Below are 23,175 nucleotides of genomic sequence, written 5' to 3'. Positions count from 1 at the left end.
ACTACAGCATGATGACACTATTCTCATGTTAGTCAATCAGCTCCATAGGATAATGTGTATTAGAGAGATTTCTCTCTAGGCTAGACAGCTGTAAGAGAAAATGATGTGTAAAAACTCATACAGGTACCGTTGGCTGGAAGTAGTGCTATAGGCAGCGATGCAATGCACTTTAGGCTCTGCATATTCAACTGAGAAATCTTCTTCTGGAACAAGGCACACTCTGTGCTGTAATAAAATAACATACAAAATATTTTACAGTCTGAGAACTGAATTTCATTACACACAACATGTTATAATGAAAATACAGTAGTTCATATCTATCTATCTATCTATCTATCTATCTATCTATCTATATATATATATATATATATATATATATATATATATATATATATATATATATATATATATATAATATATATACATATATATATCAAAGCAGAATTGTCAACCCACTAATAGTTAATCATTTTAACGTCCTTTGCTGGCCCACAAGGTCTTGATATAACTGAGATCCATAATTTCCTAAAGGCAGCTGATGGTTTAGGGGAAAGGTAATTTTTTTAAATGAAAAACCCACATTACACTTCATTACTATATATTGCACAAATGGTAAGACTTTGACTTTACAGCAATGTTAAATTTAGAGACAAGATTGTTGGGAGATGTATGCTACATAAATACACAAATAAAATACATTTTCATAAAACACAGAAACATAGATTCTGACAGTGGCTAAGAACCACAGGACCAACAAGCCTGCCCAATATTTCCTAAAGGAATAAACTTATCTAGTTCATAAGATAGCCTTATGCTTATCCCAGGCATTCTTAAAGTCCCCCACAGTGTTTGTCATTGCTACCTATTGTGGAAGTTTATTCCATGAATCACTCACCCTTTCTGTAAAGCATTGCATCTACAAACTACTCCTGAATCTACTACACTTCAGCTTGAGATCATAACCACTTGTTCTTAAGTTTTTCTTTTTACGAAAAACACTCATAGCCTCAGCTTTACTAAGCCTCTTAATACACATGAAAGTTACTATCACCTCCTTCTCTCCTCTAAGCTATTTAGGTCATTGAGCCTCTGTTCTCAGAAATGAAACAACTGTATGTGTTGTATGGGTATAAACTTACCAGCAGGAAGCTTACTGAAGATGCTATTAGCTGTATCTCTACATCTGTCTGTAGCTCAAACACTGCAATTCTGTTCATATTATCTATTGCAATACTACGGCAGGGGAAGCTGAAAAGGAAAAAAAAAGTTTGGCCAATTTTCCAGCATTATCAATTATTCTATTATTCCTATGTTTACTCTTCAAAAGATAACTAGAGAACAAAGCAAATTTGATAATAGAAGTAAATTGGGAAATGGTTTAAAATGGCACGATCTATCGGAATCATGAAGTTTAATTACGCATATTATTTCCTTACAAGTAAACACTGCTGACATTTACCATGGGGACAGCAAATTGTAGAGAAGAAATGGTTACTATAAGAAAAACAATGTACTTAAATATAACAATATCAGGGTCAATCGCAATCCTTTAGAAAAACGTATCTAATGATTTTCATCAGAAAATCACCATTAAAGTGATTGTAAATGTAACTATACTTGAGTTAATATTTTAGAAGTATTGCTCAATATAAGCACAGTGATGCTTTTGTTTTCTTTTAAATAAACGATTTTTTCTTACAAAATCTTCATTTATAAATGTGCTCCGTTACCTGTTCCCCGACTGCCTCCCTGTGAGAATTTCAGAAATCTCTATTTGATTGAAAGGGGCATCATCCAATCGGGACTGCACCATACGCCCTATGTAAATCTGGTATTAGCACGCTCCCGTGCTTGGAGTTTTGAATGGCATCAGCAGATCAGCAGAACTTCAACTGCGCAAGTGCAGTTGCAGCCACAATCTCACCACTGCTTATAGTAAACAGTGAATTTCCCTGTCACTGTTTACAGCAGTGGTGAAAATGACACATTAATAATTTTTAAAGTAAAAGCACTTTTGTTTGCAGATACTTGCATTATAAGTACGTTTGGGTAGGGGGGTGGCGGCCCATGGGGGATTCTTTAGCACTGTCTTCTGCGCTGCTGTAAACAGTGAATTGCTACTGACAGGGAAATTCACTTTTTACTATAAGCAGCAACAAGATCATGGCTGTAACTGCACTTGCGCAGTTGCAATTCTACAACTTCTGCTGATGCCATTTAAAACTCTGAGCACGAGAGCGTGCTAATACCAGATTTACATAGGGTCTATGGTGCAGTTCCGATTGGATGATGCCCCTGTCAATCAAATAGAGATTTCTGATATGCTCACAGGGAGGCAGTCGGGGAACATTTAACGGAGCACATTTATAAATGAAGATTTTGTAAGAAAAAATGTTTATTTAAAAAACAAAACAAAAGCATCACTGTGCTTATATTGAGTAATGCTTCTAAAATATAAACTCAAGTATAGTTACATTTACCATCACTTTAAAGTATATGGGGATTTTTACAGGCAAATCAATTTTTATATGTTTTTCTAAAGGATTGTGATTAACCCTATACTTAGTTATTTGATGAATGTTGTTAAAGGAATAGTAAACTACAATATTTTCTTTTATGATTCAGATAGAACATACAATTTTAAACAAATTTGCAAATTACTTCTATTATCAAATTTGCTTCATTATCTTGTTATCCATTGCTGAAGGGACATTGTACTACAGGCAGCTAGCTGAACACATCTAGTTATCTCATAACAAGAGACAAATGTGTGCAGGCACCAATCAGCAGTTAGCTCCCACTAGTGTATGAAATGTGCATATTCATTTTTTAACAAGGGATACTAAGAGAACGAAGCACATTTTAAAATAGAAGTGAATTTAAAAGTGTCTTACAATTACATGCTCTATGTGAATCATGCAAGTTTAATTTTGACTTTCCTATCCTTTAAAGATATTATGGGGCCGCATTATCAATGTACGGATGGACATGATCCGCTGTAGTGATCATGTCCACCGCACATCAATAAATGCATACGCTGTCTGCATTTATAATTGCACAAGCATTTCACAAGAAATGCTTGTCCAATGCCGTCCCCTGTGGATTTACGGCCAATCGGTCGCTAGCAGGGGGTGTCAATCAAACCGATCCTATGTGATCATGCAGATTGCTGTCCGCTGCTTCAGAGGTGGTGGACGGGTTAAGGAGCAGCGATCTTAAGACCACTGCTTCTTAATTCCTGCATCCGGCGAGACTGAAGGCTCGTGCAGAAAAAGATGCATTAGGGGCCATACAGGGCTTGATAAATTGGCCCCAATGTATTAAAGACTTGTACCTGATAACTATTGAATCATCTCATGAGCTTAGTGTATTAAGGGTCAGATTACAAGTGGAGTGTTATTTAATGCACCCTCTAGAAGTGTGTGTCAGGTTGTGCTCATATTACAAGTTTAAAGTAAACTGTTTTTGCTTATGCACTAACCCGACGAGCTTAAAAAGCCGAACTTACAATATTGTGAATGCAATAGCCTATTCCCCCATAGAAGCCAATGGAGCAAGAAAATAACTTGTGCTAACTCAACATGAAAGAAACTAAATTTATGCTTACCTGATAAATGTATTTATTTCCGGGCATGGAGAGTCCACAACGCCATTCCAATTACTAGTGGGATATTCAACTCCTGGCCAGCAGGAGGAGTGAAAGAGCACCACAGCAAAGCTGTTAAGTGTAACTTCCCTTACCCATAACCCCCAGTCATTCAGCTGAAGGAAAATGGAAAAAGAAGAAACACAAGGGTATAGAGGAGCCTGAAGTTTACTAAAAAAAAATGCTGAATTATATTTTAAAAGAGGGTGGGGTTGTGGATTCTCCATGCCCAGAAATAAATACATTTATCAGGTAAGCATAAATTTTGTTTTCTTTCCTATGACATGGAGAGTCCACGACGCCATTCCAATTACTAGTGGGAACCAATACCCAAGCTAGAGGACACGGATTGAACAGGGAGGTAGAACAAGGCAGGAGGACCTAAACAGAAGGCACCACCACTTGAAGAACCTTTCTCCCAAAAGAGGCTGCCTTGAAAATCTGTTCCACAGAAGCTTCATTTTTGAAAGCCCAAGATGAGGAGACAGCCCTAGTGGAATGAGCCGTAATTCTCTCAGGAGGCTGCTGTCCAGCAGTCTCATAAGCCAAAACAAATCATACTTCTTAACCAGAGAGAAAGAGTAGTAGAAGTGGCCTTCTGACCCTTACGTTTTCCAGAGAAAACAACAAACAGGGCAGAAGACTGCGGAAAATCTTTAGTAGCTTGTAGGTAAAAATTTAGAGCATGCACAACATCCAGGTTATGCAAAATACATTCCTTATGGGAAGAAGGATTAGGACAAAAAGAAGGAACAACAATTTCCTGATTAATATTTCGGTCTGACACCACCTTAGGGAGAAAACCCAATTTAGTACAAAGGACCGCCATATCTGGATGAAAAATAAGGTACAGGGAATCCCACTGCAGAGCTGAATGCTCAGAAAACTCTTTTATATCAACAACATGCACCAGCACAAATGGAGCTTGCTGCAAAACTTTAAGAACTAGGTTAAGGCTCCATGGAGGAGCAACAGGTTTAAACACAGGCCTGATTCTAACCAGAGCCTGAACAAAAGCTTGAATATCTGGCAAATCTGCCAGACGTTTGTGCAAAAGAATAGACCCTTCAGAGTACTGACTGACAAACCTTTCTCCAGGCCATTCTGAAGAAAAGATAACATTTGTGGAATCCTCACCCGGCTTCAAGAGAGACCCTTAGATTCACACTAATGAAGGTATTTACGCCATACCTTATGGCAAATTCTGCAAGTAACAGGTTTACAAGCTTGAAGCAAAGTATCAATGACCGTTTCAGAAAAACCACGTCTAGACAGAACTAGGTGTTCAATCTCCAAGCAGTCAGCTTCAGAGAATCCAGGATTGTATGGAGGAATGGACACTGAAATAGAAGGTTCTTCCTCAGAGGAACCTCCAAGAGAAGAGATCCACCAGATCCGCTAACCAGATCTTGCGAGGCCATGCAGGAGCTATTAGAATTACAGATGCTCTCTCCTGTTTGATACGAGCAATGACTCGTGGAAGGAGTGCAAATGGAGGAAACAAGTATGCCAGAGAAAAAATCAACGGAAGGCTAAAACGTCTATCAGAGTGGCCTGAGGATTTCTTGACCTTGAACCATAACTTGGAAGCTTGGTGTATTGACAAGACGCCATCATATCCAACTCCGGAAGCCCCCACCTGAGGGTTATCAGTGAGAACACTTCCGGATGGAGATCCACTCCCCAGGATGAAAAGTCTGTCTGCACAGAAAATCCACCTCCCAGTTGTCCACTCCTGAAATGTAGATAGCAGATAGGAGACAATCAAGAGCTTCAGCCAACTGCAGAATGCAAGTAACCTCCTCCATTGCCAAGGAACTCCGAGTTCCCCCCTGGTAGTTGAAGTAAGCCACTGAGGTGATGTTGTCCGACTGGAATCTGATAAACCAGACTAAAGATAACTGAGGCCAAGCTATCAAGGCATTGAAGATTGCTCTCAAATCCAAGATGAATAAGGGAAGAGAAGACTCCTCCCAAGACCACAGGCCCTGAGCTTTTAGAAAGTCCCAAACTGCTCCCCAGCCTATCAGGATGGCGCCAGGAAGGTCTCAGAAAGCAAGTTCCCCAAACCAGATTGTCCTGTGAAAACCACGACAAGAGAGAGAGTCTCTTTTTAGGATCCAGAATCTGAATGGTCTCCGTTCCACAGACTGAGAATGCATAATTTCAGAGGTCTCAGATAGAACCGAGCAAAAGGAATGATGTCCATGAAAGCAACCATCAGACCAATCACCTCCATGCATTGAGCCACTGATGGACGAATAGCAGTTGGAGAGAAAGGCACGAAGAAAAAATTATGGACAGGGAATCTATGATTGTCCCTAAGAAGCACACCCTTGTAGCTGGAACAAGGGAACTTTATTCCAGATTCGCTTTCCATCTGTGGGAACATAGAAAAGACAACAACATCTCTGAATGAGTTATTGCTAGTTGAACAGATGATGCCTAAACCAAGATGTTGTCTAGGTAAGTTGCCACAGCAATTCCCTGGGATCTGACCACTGCCAAAAGAGCCCCCAGAATCTATTGTGAATATTCTGGGAGCCGTGGCAAGACCAAACGGAAGTGCCACAAACTGGTAATGCTTGTCCAGAAAAGTGAATCTTAGAAACTGGCGATGATCCCTGAGAATGGCAACATGTAGATGTGCATCCTTCAGGTCTATCTTTGTCATGAACTGACCTTCCTGAATCAAAGGAAGAAAAGACAGAATAGTTTCCATATTGAACGAGATTTTTTGAGGCACCTTAGGCCTAGAATGGGACGGAAATGTCCCTCCTTTTAGGGAACCACAAAAAGATTTGAATAGAATCCTTGTCCCTGTTCCTCTAAAGGAACTAGAACAATAACTCCCAGGAAGGATAGGTCCTCTACACGGTTTAAGAAGGCCTCCCTCTTAACTTGGTTTGAGGATATTTTTGATAGAAATTTGCAATTTGTTTCACACTGCAAGTCTTCCACAAGCTAGGCAGGTAAGCTAACCATCATGCTACTACAGATGGTACACTCACCCCCCTGCATCAAGAGGCTCCAAAGGTTGGAAAGGATCCTTGAGCCTAATCCGCCGGAAAAACTGCAACAATCCAGGGGTATCCGGAAAAGAGAACTCTTCACAAATAAAATAATGCATAGCAATAAAGGCATTAGATGGTAAGAAACCACTAAACCCCATCTATAAGATCTCCCATAGGGAAGGAAAAAACTGCACAGAAAAAAATCTACCAGACATATGATATATGATAGATATAACAAAGTATGCATCTTTGAAGCTGAATTGTAAAGACTTAAAAGGGCCTGTGAATGAACCAGGATCTACTGATTCCCAGACTGTTACAGAAGGGTCTGTGAATGAACCAGGATCTACTGATTCCCAGACTGTTACAGAAGGGCCTGTGAATGAACCAGGATCTACTGATTCCCAGACTGTTACAGAAAGAAAAGCGGAATAAAAGAAGTATCTCCTAATTCCAAGGATACTTAAATAGCTAGTAGCCTCAACTGGATTCAAACTCAAGATCTTCAGTTTGTTATCCGTCATCCGGGGATTAGCAGACCAACCCAGGGCACTAATCATAAGGCTAAAAGCGTATAAGAATTCTGAAAATCTGTCCCATATATAAAAGAAATATATAGGAAAAAAATCCAGGTACAAATTCTGTTGGGATTTGTAAACAAAGACCCGGTGAATTAACAGACACAAGGTCCGTCATAATCCCAATTACTTTGAGGCCGATGTGAGAAATTAATACAACCTTCCTAGAAAACTAAGAAGGAAAAGGTTTAAAGTGCAAATATAAATGTATAGAGCATATAATGAATCACAAAATACTTATGTGAAAAATCATCACCATACCCTAAAAATGAACCCTTCTCAGAAAAGGATCAACATACTGGTTAATTCATAAAATTAACTAGAGAACCACATTCAGATACACAGAAAAGGATATGATGTAATGTTATAAAGCTACCACCAGATGGCAGCAAAGCTCTATAAATTGGTGGAACAGGAGCAAGACTAAATCCTGTGTCAAAAAGAAAATACCTCACTGCAGAAATTATTCTCATAATATGACAGTGGGAAAGAATATGAGCTGCTATAAAGCAGTCATGCACTGTTAAAAACACATATAAGTGCACCCAAAGTATCCCATAACCTAGCAGTGGGACACATGATCATGAACAAAAAACAATATAAACATAAAACGTTATTTAATACATACGAGGAGACAAACCCTCTGAAAATTTGCACAATCCAGTATCCAACAAAGAAGTCGGCGAAAAAGCGCCCAAACAAACCTGTGGCGGGAAAAAATAAACCCCCGCTACGATTATAGGCTGTAAAAAACACATAGGAGCACAAAGTATTAAACTAAAAAGCTGATCCCAAAGAAGCCCCTTCTGCCTACTAGATAGAAAAAAGGCTAGAGGAGAGGGCTCTAAAAATGCGATATTATGTGAAATCTTCCTCTGAAGAGAACCGCTGCCGGGTAAAAAATACCCAAATTAATGGCGAGTAGCTGGAACTGCGGGGCTTTCTTCACCCCCACACCGGAACCAACAACCTGAACCCACTCTTAGATATCAGTGGGAATACAGCGGTATTAACCTTGTAGTTAAAAAACTTTAAGAGACTGATAGCAGAGACAGTGTAAGAACTGCGGGGCGTCCTCCAGCCTCCATCTTGAAAAATTAGTTGCATCTAAATGGCGGTTTATCACAAAACCACAATACTAAATCACTTGCATACAAAGCGACCAAAGTCTAGACAGCACCATGTGAAAACTGATAGTCCCAGTCCTGAGAAATATCAGACCCCTCTTGAGAAGTTGCCGGCATCTAACTGAGGACAGAAAAGGTTCAAAGAGACAAACTGTCTAGTATGATGCAGTATTGGAGTCTCCCATGTAACCGGCTAGGACAGGGACCCTAAGAGTGTGAGAAAGGGAAGCTAATAAACCGATTTTAGATTTGTTACGATAAAGGGAATACATTCCCTGTCTCCCTTAGCGATCCGTGCAACCCAATTGTTGTTGGCATCTTACACACTCAGTTTACTAAGTAAAGAGCCCCGTACTTGCAGCCCTTTAAAGAAATCCAAACTAGGAAGAGATTTAAACTGTCTTTAGGCTCCACTGTGAAAAGAAGGGAATTAACCCCCAAAGTGCTTGGGCCTACTCACCTAGAAGGGAATAAGCACTTACCTTTGGAGCTTCAGCTGCAGGGCAGGTACAGCCACACAGCTATGTCAGAATCAACCAATTTCTGACAGATGATCTGTAGAAAAATAAAAAACAGAGTAACCAACCCTGGTTTTCTATTGAGGGGTAGCAATAATGTTAGAAGTAAAGCAAGGACCACCTCCACTCTAACTGCTTAAAGCCACCATTACTCTTACTAAAGAGATTGACATGGACACAGTATAACCCCAATCCTTGCTTGCAGAGAAAAGTACCCATAAAAGCATTAAATATCTTCAGAAATCATCTTTGCATATCCTCCATTGACAGAGGCAAAGAGAATGACTGGGGATTATGGGTAAGGGAAGTTACACTTAACAGCTTTGCTGGGGTGCTCTTTGCCTTCTTCTGCTGGCCAGGAGTTGAATATACCACTAGTAATTGGAATGACGTTGTGGACTCTCCATGCACTAGAAAAGAAATTAATATTTCACATTCAAATGTTCTTTACTTAGCATAATAAGTTCTATTTATTCATAAATACATATTCTTACATATATATAATGGTATTTTGGTATGTAGATACATACATATATATATATATATATATATATATATATATATATATATATATATATATATATATATATATAGAGTTAATAGAAAGGAAATCCAGGGTCAAAAATATAAAGATAAAATCCAAACTTTATTGAAATCCACATATGGATAAAAACCATGGAGGTCAAAAAACGAGCAACACTCAGCACCTGTTGCTTCCAGCTGACATGTTTCGGTGTGATACCGTAATCATAGCTATGATTACGGTATCACACCGAAACATATCAGCTGGAAGCAACAGGTGCTGAGTGTTGCTCGTTTTTTGACCTCCATGGTTTTTATCCATATGTGGATTTCAATAAAGTTTGGATTTTATCTTTATATTTTTGACCCTGGATTTCCTTTCTATTAACTCTACATTTCGCCAGTATCTGGGGTCTATAGGCTCGGAAGCCTCTCTCTTAGCAGGTCGCTTTTCCAGATTTGCCTGCCCCTTTGAGCCCTGATCAGTCTACACGTATTTACCTGATGACAAGGCAAGGGACACTCTGATTGGACACCGCATATCACGTGGCTGGCTGTGTACACGTCATCGGACGTTCACAGTGTGAACAGCGGAACACAGCAAACCGGCACAGTACAGAGGATTTTGCAATAAGCGGTGAGCACAGAAGTTTTATTTGCAGCACACGGAGCAGGACGGATAGTGACAACGCAGCACCGCATTTGAAGGAGTGAGTATAGTCAACGATTATTTTGTGGCACAGTTAAATCTCACATGATATATTCAATTTTGCTGCTGTTTCGTTTTGTCTGAAGAGTCCTGGGCAAAAGTGTGCATGCTTTTGAACTTCGCACAAAGTTTTTCTCCACGGACTATCCATTACCTTGATTTGGGCAAAGGTTGCAAGTTTGCAAGGGAGAGTTGTTATTCATTTCCATATTGGGAGCTTTCTAATTAGTGCACTTTACTAAACTAACTCTAGCTAACTGTATATATATATATATATATATATATATATATATATATATATACTGTATATATATATACTGTATATATATATTTTAGAGAACATATTCTGCAATGTGCAGAACATTGGAATGTGAAATATTTACAGTAAACACACAGTATAAAACTTTATTAAAATAGAATATTACATAAATATGCTTTATTATGTTTTCATCTACTTAACTGCAAAGGGTTCCAATGCACTCTTATATATATATATATATATATATATATATATATATATATATATATATATATATATATATATATATATATATATATATATATGTGTGTGTGTAAATATGTATTTATAAGTTTATATGTGCATATATGTCTGTAAATACATATATATACATATAAACAGATAAATGCATATGTACACTCACATATATATATATATATATATATATATATATATATATATATATATATATATACATACATAGTCATCTTTATACATGTATATGTATGTGTGTATATATATATATATACACATACATATTCATCTTTATACATGCATATGTATGTATGTATCTCTATGTTAAAGCCCTTTGCCTGCCATTTTTTTCTAACATCTAAGACATCATATCTTTGAGCACTTAAAAGTTATTTTTAAAAATTTGCACAAAAAAGTTATATTAGATGGTGTTATTATGAGTGTAAGTGTACTTAGTAATGTATTTTGATGGGTTTTGTGACACTTTTTTGTTTTGCAAAAGAGTTAACCAGAGCGCTGAAGAAGTGGTAATTATTCTAGCATAAATCGCGATTCCGATCAAGTGTTCACATTTACTTTTAACTTGTAATACGAGTGGAAAACCCAACACGCTCAAACGCCCGCGATACACCCCTTTTTGTTTGCGTGTAACTGTTAGCACTCTACTCATAATCTGGGCCAAAATGTAAAACACTACACCAATGTAAGTAAAGTAGTCAGTAAATGATGTAAAATAAGATAGGGGAATGCCGTAAACGTCATGAAATGTGTGATTTTTTTCAGCCTATCTTTTAACATCTATCCTAGGACCTTGTGTTTATTGATGACATAAAAAATTAGCAACAATTTTTTTTTACACAAATTATTCATTATAATCTTTTGTTATTTACCGAGAGCCGGCATCATGTTAAGGCATGAATGATATCTAGTCATTTCTTATGTTTACCAATAATGAGGAATCTAAACATGACAAATGTACTTAAGATCCAGTGTTGTTTCGGGTAATCTATAGTTCTCCTATTCACATTTGTTAATTAGACATGTGAATTTCAGTCCTTTGTGTGTTGCACTATTACACAAATAAATCCGGCTCTAAAACGGGCTGAATGCTGCTACCCACAGCCATATTCAGCTTTAGTTTATACAAATGAATACAGAACACACATGTCTAATGTTAAAGGGACAGTCTAGTATTAATTAAACTTTCATTATTCAGATAGGACTTTTAATTTTAATCAACTTTCCAATTTACTTTTATCATCAAATTTGCTTTTTTCTCTTGCTATTCTTAGTTTAAACTAAACATAGGTAGGCTCATATGCTAATTTCTAAGCCTTTGAGGGCTGCCTCTTAGCACATGCTTTTTAAATCTCTTTTCAACACAAAGAGACAGAAAGTACACGTGGGCCATATAGATAACACTGTGTTCAGGCACAGGGGGTTATTTAAGATTTAGCACAAAATAATGCTAACTTTAAAGGGACAGTCAAGTCCAAAAAAAACTTTCATGTTTCAAATAGGGCGTGTAATTTTAAACAACTTTCCAATTTACTTTGATCACCAATTTTGCTTTGTTCTCTTGGTATTCTTAGTTGAAATCTAAACCTAGGAAGGCTCATATGATAATTTCTAAGCCCTTGAAGGCCGCCTCTAATCACATGCTTTTGTATTTGCTTTTCACAGCAGGGGAGAGCTAGTTCAGGTAAACCCTATAGATAACATTGTGAGCATGCCTGTGAATTGTGGCAGACACTGCACTAATTGGCTAAAATAAAAGTCAATAGATAATCAATAAAATGTCATGTGATCAGGGGGCTGTCAGAAGATGCTTAGATACAGGGTAATCACAGAGGTAAAACATATATTAATATAACCGTGGTGGCTGTGCAAAACTGGGGAATGGGTAATAAAAGGATTATCTATCTTTTAAAACAACAACAATTCTGGTGTTTACTGTCCCTTTAAGACATTAGATAATAAACAGTCACAGTCATGTGATCAGGGGGTTGGAAGAAGGTTCCTAGATACAAGGTAATCACAGAGGTAAAAAGTATATTAATATAACTGTGTTGGTTATGCAGAACTGGGGAATGGGTAATAAAGGGATTATCTATCTTTTAAAACAATAACAATTCTAAGGTAGACTGTCCCTTTAATAAACGCTAATTAACCTACCTCAGCAAGACTACTATAAAATAGCAACAGTAGACAGATATTATTGTAATAAATGCAGCCATTATAGGCATATGTTTTCACTACTAATTAAAGTGATTGTAAAGTTTATTACTTAACTGTCTAGTATACAACAATGTGATGTTTACATCACTAAATGGTCTTATTTTACAAATGAAGCATCTTTAAAACTTTTAATCAATAAGAGTGCCACTGTTTTTAATAACTTTATATACTAGGCAGTAATAAACTTTACAATCACTTTAAGGTGATTGTGAATTGACAAATGAAGACTTGGTCAATTACTCCAATTAGCTTAAAAGTATTTGCGCTCTACCATTCCCCCCCCCCCCCCCCCCCCCCCGTTTTAGATATTAACATAATGCTGGTGGACACATCCTCATATTCAGTTCTTTATGACAGCTATTTATTGTGCCACTATAGGCAGAATAGTCTTAAAGATAAAACAAATTACATTCAGGTAAAGTAAAACTACACATTTCCATAGTCAATAGATCAATAAGTAATTCTTTGGAAAACCTAATCCAAAGAAGCCAAGTAGAAGGTTTTTAAGTCCTTTCAACAAATCACAATTTTCACAAAAAATAGTTAGATGAACAAAACTATTTAAAGTACAGAAGAAGATGATTATTTAAAATACTCTGCTTCACACAAGTCCTTTACTGGAGAATAATAGATAAGTATATATATATATACACACAAGTCCTTTACTGGAGAATAATAGATAAGTATATATATATATACACACAAGTCCTTTACTGGAGAATAATAGATAAGTATATATATACAAGTTCAGTATGGCCTAGCACTCTCGAGGACCGTTATTGTACCGGGGTGCACTACAAATATGTAAATATAGCAAAAAATAGAAGGCACTCACCGGATTTAACAAGGGGTGAAAACACTTTATTCCCTTATGTGTAACGTTTTGTGTACCCCCCCCCCCCCCTGTCTTCAGACAATCACTGATTGTCTGAAGACAGGGAGTGTTTCCCCGAAAAGTTACACATAAGGGAATAAAGTGTTTTCACCCCTTGTTAATTCCGGTGAGTGCCTTCTATTTTTATATATATATATACAGTATATACAGTATACAGTATATATATATATATATATATACACACACACACACACGTACAATTTGCCTCTCAAATCTTTGTCAGAAACACCCTGCTGTGTTAGCCGTCACGTGTTGAAATTCTAATTTTTAAAATGTAAATAATGTATCAGATAACTTACCTGTATTTGCAGCTGTACAGGTTCACTTTTGCTTCGGACACAGGAGCTTGCTTACTGTTTATTATCACATTAGCTACGTATTGCTGAGTGTCTTCATTAATATATTCTATCAGAAGTACATAGAAGCCAACACACTGAACATTAAGTTGCAAATGAAATTCCACCTATGGCATTTAATAAAAAAGAGATGTCAGGATATATTTACATTGCTGAATTATTAGAATAAAACATATATTGTGTAACTGGGGGATAATATGTTTAAGGGACAGTAAGGTATCTATATAACTATCTATCTATCTATCTATCTATCTATCTATCTATCTATCTATCTATCTATCTACCATAGATGTCTGTAATTAGTGCTTGTTTTTGTTAAAAAAAAAGTTTCATTGATTATTGATAGGTTTTATGTGCTCAGTAACATTGAGGAAGCAAAGGGACAACATAATATACAATGCTTTATATATTTTGCAGCACCCCCTAGTGACGATTACAAATATTACCTGTTATGAGATGGCAGGGGTGGTGCTACTCAGTATTGGTGAGTCCCCCCCACAAAAAAAGAAGCCCTGTCTGTAATTAATAAATGCAATAAAAAAATTCCATGCATTTTAACTGTCATTTTGCTAACAAAAATGCCCTTGTTTTGCTGTGTCAGAGCAATTGAGGGATGATTGAAAATGACAAAAATACAAACCAAAATAAAAATGTAAAATACATTGAATATTTTTCCTATGCATTATAAGCAATTCTATGATAGAATTTTAAGCTGCCATTTGTTTTAAATTATTTTCTAAGGGTATTTATATTTTAATTTGTGCGCACACTTTTTTCTTTCCATTTATGCTGTAAATATAGAAAAAATAACTCATTGTGTAGTTCTTTACAAATCTAGACAGGCCCAGAGGCTTGTTTTCCCACAGAAAACCTCTGAATTACACTGTTTCCAATGCAGCAAAGGATTCTGGGTAAGATATGCAAATTAAGCACACAATGACACACCTTTTTACTTCAGTCTGCTTTTCAGCAGGTTCCCTTTACGCCAAAGTATCGCTGTTCACACAGCTTATAAACTTAGCTAGGGTTAGTGCAGTGATTCATAACCATCCCAGGACAGACTGTTTCGTGGTTTTTGCCACTCATCAGCTGGGAGAAGGTTAGAATCACTGCTGGGTGAAGTTGATTCCGGGCAGAATACAACAACATTTTAAATTAGGGGGAGATAAAAGGTGAGTTTAAAATCCTCCACTACGCACAAAATATAGAAAAAATAACTCATTGTGTAGTTCTTTACAAATCTAGACAGGCCTAGAGGATTGTTTTCCCACAGAAAACCTCTGAATTACACTGTTTCCAATGCAGCAAAGGATTCTGGGTAAGATATGCAAATTAAGTACACAATGAAACAACTTTTTACTTCAGTCTGCTTTTCAGCAGGTTCCCTTTACGCCAAAGTATCGCTGTTCACACAGCTTATAAACTTAGCTAGGGTTAGTGCAGTGATTCATAACCATCCCAGGACAGACTGTTTCGTGGTTTTTGCCACTCATCAGCTGGGAGAAGGTTAGAATCACTGCTGGGTGAAGTTGATTCCGGGCAGAATACAACAACATTTTAAATTAGGGGGAGATAAAAGGTGAGTTTAAAATCCTCCACTACGCACAAAATATAGAAAAAATAACTCATTGTTTAGTTCTTTACAAATCTAGACAGGCCCAGAGGCTTGTTTTCCAACAGAAAACCTCTGAATTACACTGTTTCCAATGCAGCAAAGGATTCTGGGTAAGATATGCAAATTAAGTACACAATGACACACCTTTTTACTTCAGTCTGCTTTTCAGCAGGTTCCCTTTACGCCAAAGTATCGCTGTTCACACAGCTTATAAACTTAGCTAGGGTGAGGAGGCGGAGCTTAGCCACGCTGGACGATGGCTGCATTTTGCTAGAGCTCCTATCTCCCTTCCCGGCAAAAACAGCTCCAAAAGCATGTAATAGCTTCTAAATTCCCCCCTATCCCCTCCATTGGATTTCCTGAAGCTCCCCCAACCCTTTCAATGCCGCTATTTAACCAAATATAACGGTGATAGTAATTTATCGGTGCCGGAGGAATGAGGGACTAACTGCAGACAGCTCCCACCCGATATCATCAACCATTACTTCTTGGATCCCCCCGCCAGCACATACTCCAAACTCCTCATTAGCCTGGATCACATCAAGACTGTGAAAAGCCTTCAACACCGGGCGGCGGACAACTCACTCCAAATTGGGGCATGCTGAACTAACCGCAGATCTCCCGGTCGCCATCTTGCTCCCGCGTGGCCGCCTGCAATCACTTCTCCTCCGATCGCCTACAAGACGGAACAGGCCAGGAAAGTTCCGGAGATAACCTGAGACACAGCAGTGAGTACCCTAACAACGAAATCACACCAGGGGCCTGCACCACCAGACCGGGGACTCGTTCTCCCAAATATAGCAACAATAGGCTCGGTGGGAGATAGTGAGTAGTTCACACACAGAGACAGGGGGATCCTTGAACTCACACTTAAAATAAGTAATATAACCTTGGGGAATTATATTATTCCGGCACCCTAAGCAAACTACCCCCCTCACTACCAAGAACCCACAACTATAGACCAGAGGCATAACTTTCATCTGTATCACATACAGTGCTACCGGACACCCTCATTCCCCCTACAGCAATCCTAGAACGATACTATTCCACAGCTTCTCATATATTTACAATCCAAAATTAAAACAGAGGCCTGCTTTTGCAGAAAGGGACACTGATCGGTTTGCTGCCTGAACTGACTGCTCCCTGTTACTAATGTGATGCCTTGCAAAAAGAATAATAAAACAGATAAACCTGCTGCAAATAAAACCCTAAACCACTACCTCAAACCTGTGGAGACCCACATACAAACTGCTACAGCAGATAAGCCACCCTCTCCCATACCTGGGCCCCTACAAATGGAATCAGAGGAGAATCCCACAGACATGTACCTAACAAAAAAGGACATTACACATCTCTCCTCAAAAGAGGACATCAAGGAAGTCATGCAGGAGATGAGAAGCCTGTTTGGAGACCTACGCAGGGACATAGGGGCACTAGATCAGAGGGTAGTCACCTTGGAAGAAAAACAAGCATCTACAGAAACAAAAGTTCAGACAAACACTACACAATTAACTGAACAATCCCACCAGATCAACATTCTGGCGGACAAACTAGAAGACCTAGAAAATAGGTGCCGACGCAGTAATCTGCGTATAAGAGGAGTCTCAGAGACTGTTTTTCCTCCTGCTATAGAGGGCTACCTACAAGCATTATTTAAAATTATAAAAGATGACCCAGCTGCAGATGACATCCCTATTGAGAGAGCTCACAGAGCTATTAGATCTAAACCACCCCCAAAGGCACCACCAAGGGACATTATAGTCAAATTCCTGCGATACAAAGACAAAGAGGACCTTCTCCGCTGCGCAAGGGCCAAACATCCAATCTATCATGCAGGAGAGGAAATCTCTTTATTTGCTGACCTCTCTCAAGCTACTTTACAAAAAAGGAGAGAAATGGCCCCCCTTACCACAGCATTAAGGAGACACAAAATCCAGTATAGATGGGGCTTTCCTGTATCCCTCATAGTCTCCTACAACAATAAATCAGTTAATTTTAGACCTGGGGACGACCTTGACTCCTTATGCAAAGAACTCTCATTTCCATTCGTTCTAAAAGAGGTCAGCGGGCCAGCCCCCGGCTTACCAGAAAACCACAGACCTCGTCAAGCCTCTATACATGAGTCTGCATCAAATTAAAAGGCCCTGTTGAACTCTATGATAACTCCCCCTATTACCACCGGCCTCCTCTGCATGAGAATTCACTTCCCAGTGATATTGGAAGAAACTGGGAACAGGGGAAAGCATAAGAAGAAAAGAAACAGAAGATAGTTGGAGAGTTAAAAAATAATAAAGTTTAAAGTGACTGAACTTACCTTCACACTCTTGCCTGCCAGTGAAGCCTGAGCTTCAAAGTTTATGTTTCTAGACACCCTAGCAGGACAATGCAGGGCCCTCCCTGCAAGTGAATATGTATCCTTTTTTGCACTAAGAACTATTTGCTGTGTCACCAAAGCTTTTTGTTGTGTATTTAATGTGTTCATGATTCTGCTCCCTCAAAAGCAGTGTTAGTAATATTGTTCTTAATGTTTGATATTTATATATGTTCAAATGGTTACAGCTGTTATGGTTTTTTAGACCTCTCTGAGGCCTATGACACTCCACACTGGGGTTGAGAGGTAGGATGTGATTTATTGTAAACATGATCCAGATAGTTAAATAGGTCTTTCCAAACTCCTCTCTCCCTTCCTTCCTCCTCCCCTCTCCCCCCTACCCTTTCATCCCTCCCCCCCCATCCCATTTTCCCTCCCAATTACTCCCCTCACCCCCTCTCCCTTCCTCTCCTATCCACTTCCCCTATTCCCTCGAAACTAGAAAAGAAACATACAAGAACGGGAGCTCAATACTGCTCCAACCTATTCGAAATGTCTAATTAAAATTGATTAGCAGTAACCTAGATTCCTACATTCTATTATGACAGTTGAAATGTTGTTTGTTTACATGTATAACCAGTTTTGTTTGTTGAGAGCATCCCAGACCCCTCCAAGGCCTGATATGCTTAGTATGGGGGGGGAACAATGGACTAATTTTTAATCCTACCTACACGAGACAGAAGAAAGGGGCGATTCTTGCCCTCTTCTACTCTACTCTCCCCTCCCGTAACCCCACCTATTTCCTGCTGTTCTTATTCTCCCCCTCCTTTCCCTTACATTCTTTTTCCTCCTTCCCTCCCTTTCCCCTACCCTCCTTCCCCCTCCAACCTCGTCTTTCATTCTCCCCCTTTTCAAATTAACATAAGTGACATGCCTTTTGGAACCAATGATTATTCAACCCTATCCCTTAACAAGCCGGACAGAGAGATACCCCCTCCAGGTGTCTTTACTTTCTATTTTCTTACTTGTACTCTTAACAAGTGTTCTTATTCCACACTTCTTTCCTTTTTTTTCCTTTTTCCTCTCTTTTTCTTACCTCCTGACCCCCCCACTTTCCCGTGACCTCTGAGTGCTCTATCTCATCTAAATCTTCCTCCTCATCAATTATCTACATACCCCTAATCACCTTAATCCTTCCCCCCCCCCCCCCTTTTTTTTTTTTTTTTTTCCCTCCCCACACTAGCACGGAACCCAACCATGGCGGGTAAACTGAGCAGATTTCAAGAACATAACTTGCTAATTACTACTATTAATGTCAAAGGCCTTAACAGTCCTGGTAAACGGTCTATAGCATGCAGAGAGTTTTCTAGATTAGGGAGCCAGATCCTTATGGTTCAGGAAACTCACTTTCAGAAAGGTAAGGAACCTAAATGGAATACCCCGCAGTATCCCATCACCAGTTTTGCTTCAGGACCCCATAAGAAGGGAGGGGTAGGTGTCCTGATCCATAGATCCCTCCCCTTTCAGGTTGCACAAATTGATAAAGATCCCGAGGGACGTTATATCCTAATGACAGGTCAACTATACGGCCAACAACTATCATTGCTGAACATCTACGCCCCAAACCAGGATCACACCACCTTTTTTAAAAAGATCTCAAACTTGATCTTAGACAAGGTCAAGGGGACTTTATTCCTGGGGGGGGACTTCAACCTGGCATTTGATCCAGGCATGGACTCATCTAGAGGAGTCTCATCTATCCCTAGGTCCAAATTGAAAACTATAAAGCAACTATTTCACAACCTACACCTGCATGACACATGGAGGACCTTACATCCACAAACCAGAGATTACTCTTACTATTCACCCCCTCACAATTGCTACACTAGGATAGATCATATCTTCACTGACGCCGACGGCTTATCACTGACTACCCAATGTGAGATTGGCCAAATAACCTGGACTGATCATGCACCAGTCACCTGTTCAGTTCAATGGCCTGACCTTCCTATAACATCCAAAATTTGGAGACTGGACGATACCCTCTTAGAAGACCCCATCGCGCTTGCAGACCTGAAAAAGGAAGTTGTGGAGTACTTTTTGCTTAATGACAACTCGACAGCTTCGCTTCAATGCGAATGGGAAGCCCATAAATCCGTCATGAGGGGTATATTCATCAAGCGCAAAGCTAAGATTAATAGGCAAACTAGAGAGAAACACACAAATCTTCTGAATAGAGTGGGAACTCTAGAAGCGGCTCATAAACGTAACACTGCTAGCGATACCCTTAGAGACGACTTGTTTAAAGCTAGAGCAGAGTTAAAAGCACACCTGATAACAATACACCAGCGTAACGCTCTCCACTTGAGGCAACACTACTATGAGGGAGGGGACAAACCAGGCAAAGTTTTGGCTAGATGTTTGAGGAGAAAACAGTTATCCTCTTATATTCACAGCCTCCAATCCTCGGAGGGTCATTTAATGAAAAGCAATAAAAACATAGCGTCCACATTTAGACACTACTACAGCAATCTATATAACATTCAACAATCTGGGGCTCAAACACAGGGAGAGGCTCAGCCCTCAGAACATATTGACCACCTTGACAGCTACTTTCAGGGACTGGACTTGCCCACCTTAAACGATGAAGGGAAAACACACTTAGAATCACCCATCACAATTGAAGAAATACAACAGGCAATCAAAGATTCCCCATCAGGGAAAAGCCCAGGCCCAGATGGTTACACAATGAGCTATTACAAGAAACTATCGGAAGTTCTATCCCCCCATCTATTAAAATTATTTAATGATTTAAGAAGTAACCCATCTCTATCTAAAAATCTATTAGAGGCCCATATCACCGTTCTCCCCAAACCAGGCAAACCTGCGACTCGTCCTGAAAACTTCCGTCCCATCTCCCTCATCAACACTGACATGAAAATCCTAGCTAAAATTTTATCTACCAGATTAAACAGATATCTCCCCAATCTGATATCCTGTGATCAATCCGGATTTATTCCGGGTAGGGAAGCCAGAGACAATGTCATCAAGACCATTCATCTCATTAATTTTGCTAAGGCCTCGGGCACACCTATGGTCCTTTTCTCGTCTGACGCAGAGAAGGCCTTCGATAGGGTTCGCTGGTCTTTTCTGCGTCGGGCTATGACTGAGATGGGAATCCCGGAATCTTTCCTACATATGACCTTCGCTTTGTACTCCAATCCTAATGCGAAGATAAGAGTGAATAACACCCTATCAGAGCCTTTTCTCATAAAGAACGGAACTAGGCAGGGCTGCCCACTATCCCCCTTGCTTTTTGCCATCTCTATAGAAATTCTAGCCCAGAAGGTTAGGAACAACACCAAGATCAAGGGCCTCAGAATAGGTCACATAGAAAATAAACAAGCACTGTACGCGGATGACATTTTGTTCTCCCTGACAGAGGCGGAAAGCTCCATGCCAGAGTTACTGGCAGAGTTGGAGGTTTACGGGAATGTATCTAACTTTAAACTTAACATATCAAAATCAGAAATATTGAACATCAACACCCCCCACAAAATCATACAGGACATTAAAGACACCTATGGAGTTCCTTGGGCCACACATACACTAAGGTATCTGGGTGTCCAACTGACATCCAACACCCAAGATCTCTTTAAATTTAACTACTGCCCCCTGAAAATTGATATAACACGAGACTTATCCTCCTGGAGAAACAAACCCCTGTCCTGGCTAGGAAGGATAGGGGTGATAAAAATGAATATCCTTCCCCGGATTTTATATCTAATGCAGGTACTGCCCATACAGCTCTCAGACAACTATCTCTCTCAATTACAAAAGATAATAGACCAATTTATATGGGCTGGTACCCACCCCAGAGTCCCAAAGAAAACACAATACCTTCCTAGAGATAGCGGGGGGTTAGGGATCCCGAATCTTTTAGCTTATAAACAAGCAATAGCTCTCCGCCACATAGCAGAATGGGCTCATAATACTGAGAATAAGACATGGCTCCAGATAGATAGAGATATACTTAAGGTAAATAATGTAGCAACACTGGCCTGGACCCCGGCACAACAGAGACCTAAACACATTCAACAATACCTCATTACAACACATATTCTATCGGAATGGGACAGAATTATGTCCACCACGACACATATCTCTTCAAAAATAGGTCCGCTCTCTCCGTTGATAGAAAACATTGATCTTCCTTACCATAAGCTGAAAAGTAAAATATTGACCCCATATCCTCTCAGGACTGGTTCTATCAGTTTCATTTCTGAGGAGGGTAGGCTGAAAACACAACAGACTTTAGCGGAGACACATGGGGGAATTTTCTCCTCATGGCTCCATTATAACCAACTGATGCACTACATCTCACACCACAAACACAGACCAGACTTCGGGAGAACCCTCACACACTTCGAGAAACTTTGCACACAAACTAGTTACCCTACCCACTTGATTTCCAAATTATATAAACTCATTGCTGCTCCCTCCACAGCCTCTCTCCCATCATACACAATCTCATGGCACCGGGAACTGAACCAAGACATTGATTCTGAAACGTGGTTAAGAGCATTTAAGCTCATTAAGTGCTCCTCGGTTTCGGCAAAAGTACAAGAAATTCACCTTAAGCTTACTAGCCGATGGTATTTGACACCATTAAGATTGAGCAAGATGTTCCCCGGCACAACCAACACTTGTTGGAGAGGGTGTGGGGAAGTGGGTTCTCTCCTCCATATCTGGTGGAGTTGTCCCCGCTTGACTTGTTACTGGAGAGCGGTGTTCCAGGCTATGTCGGACGTGCTGGGAACAGCGGTTCCGCAAGTGCCTGAGACATTAATATTCTGCTCTATACCCCAACTAACAGCAAGGGGCAAAAGAGCTCTGTTTTTGCTTATGATGACAGCGGCCAAAAAGATCATTCCAAAATACTGGAAAACACAAACAATCCCCTCAGAACAGGAATGGCGGAGTCAAGTGGAGGATCTGCTATTGCTAGAGAGATACCATTATCTGAAAGTCCACAAATTAGATATCCATGAACTTTTAGTAGCATACTGGAACAAAACTATATAGCGATGTTGACCACTTAGTTGGGGACTGGGGTCTACCTCCTTCCCCTTCGTCATTAATTTTCTTTTTTT

General features: G+C 39.4%; 1 protein-coding gene across 1 annotated transcript in view; it reads right to left on the bottom strand.

Annotated features, from left to right (window-relative positions):
* Positions 1–23,175, bottom strand: part of LAMA3 (laminin subunit alpha 3) — a 573,745-nt gene that overhangs the window by 195,826 nt on the left and 354,744 nt on the right. Inside the window, exons 27-29 of the mRNA XM_053714980.1 lie at positions 14,040–14,203; positions 1,140–1,248; positions 128–225 (exon numbers count right to left, since the gene is read on the bottom strand). Coding sequence (XP_053570955.1) covers positions 128–225; positions 1,140–1,248; positions 14,040–14,203 — 371 coding nt within the window. The remainder of the gene's footprint in view (positions 1–127; positions 226–1,139; positions 1,249–14,039; positions 14,204–23,175) is intronic.

Source organism: Bombina bombina, chromosome 5, assembly GCF_027579735.1.
Source record: "Bombina bombina isolate aBomBom1 chromosome 5, aBomBom1.pri, whole genome shotgun sequence".
Classification (NCBI taxonomy): Eukaryota; Metazoa; Chordata; class Amphibia; order Anura; family Bombinatoridae; genus Bombina; species Bombina bombina.
This window is presented reverse-complemented; position numbering and strand designations above follow the sequence as displayed.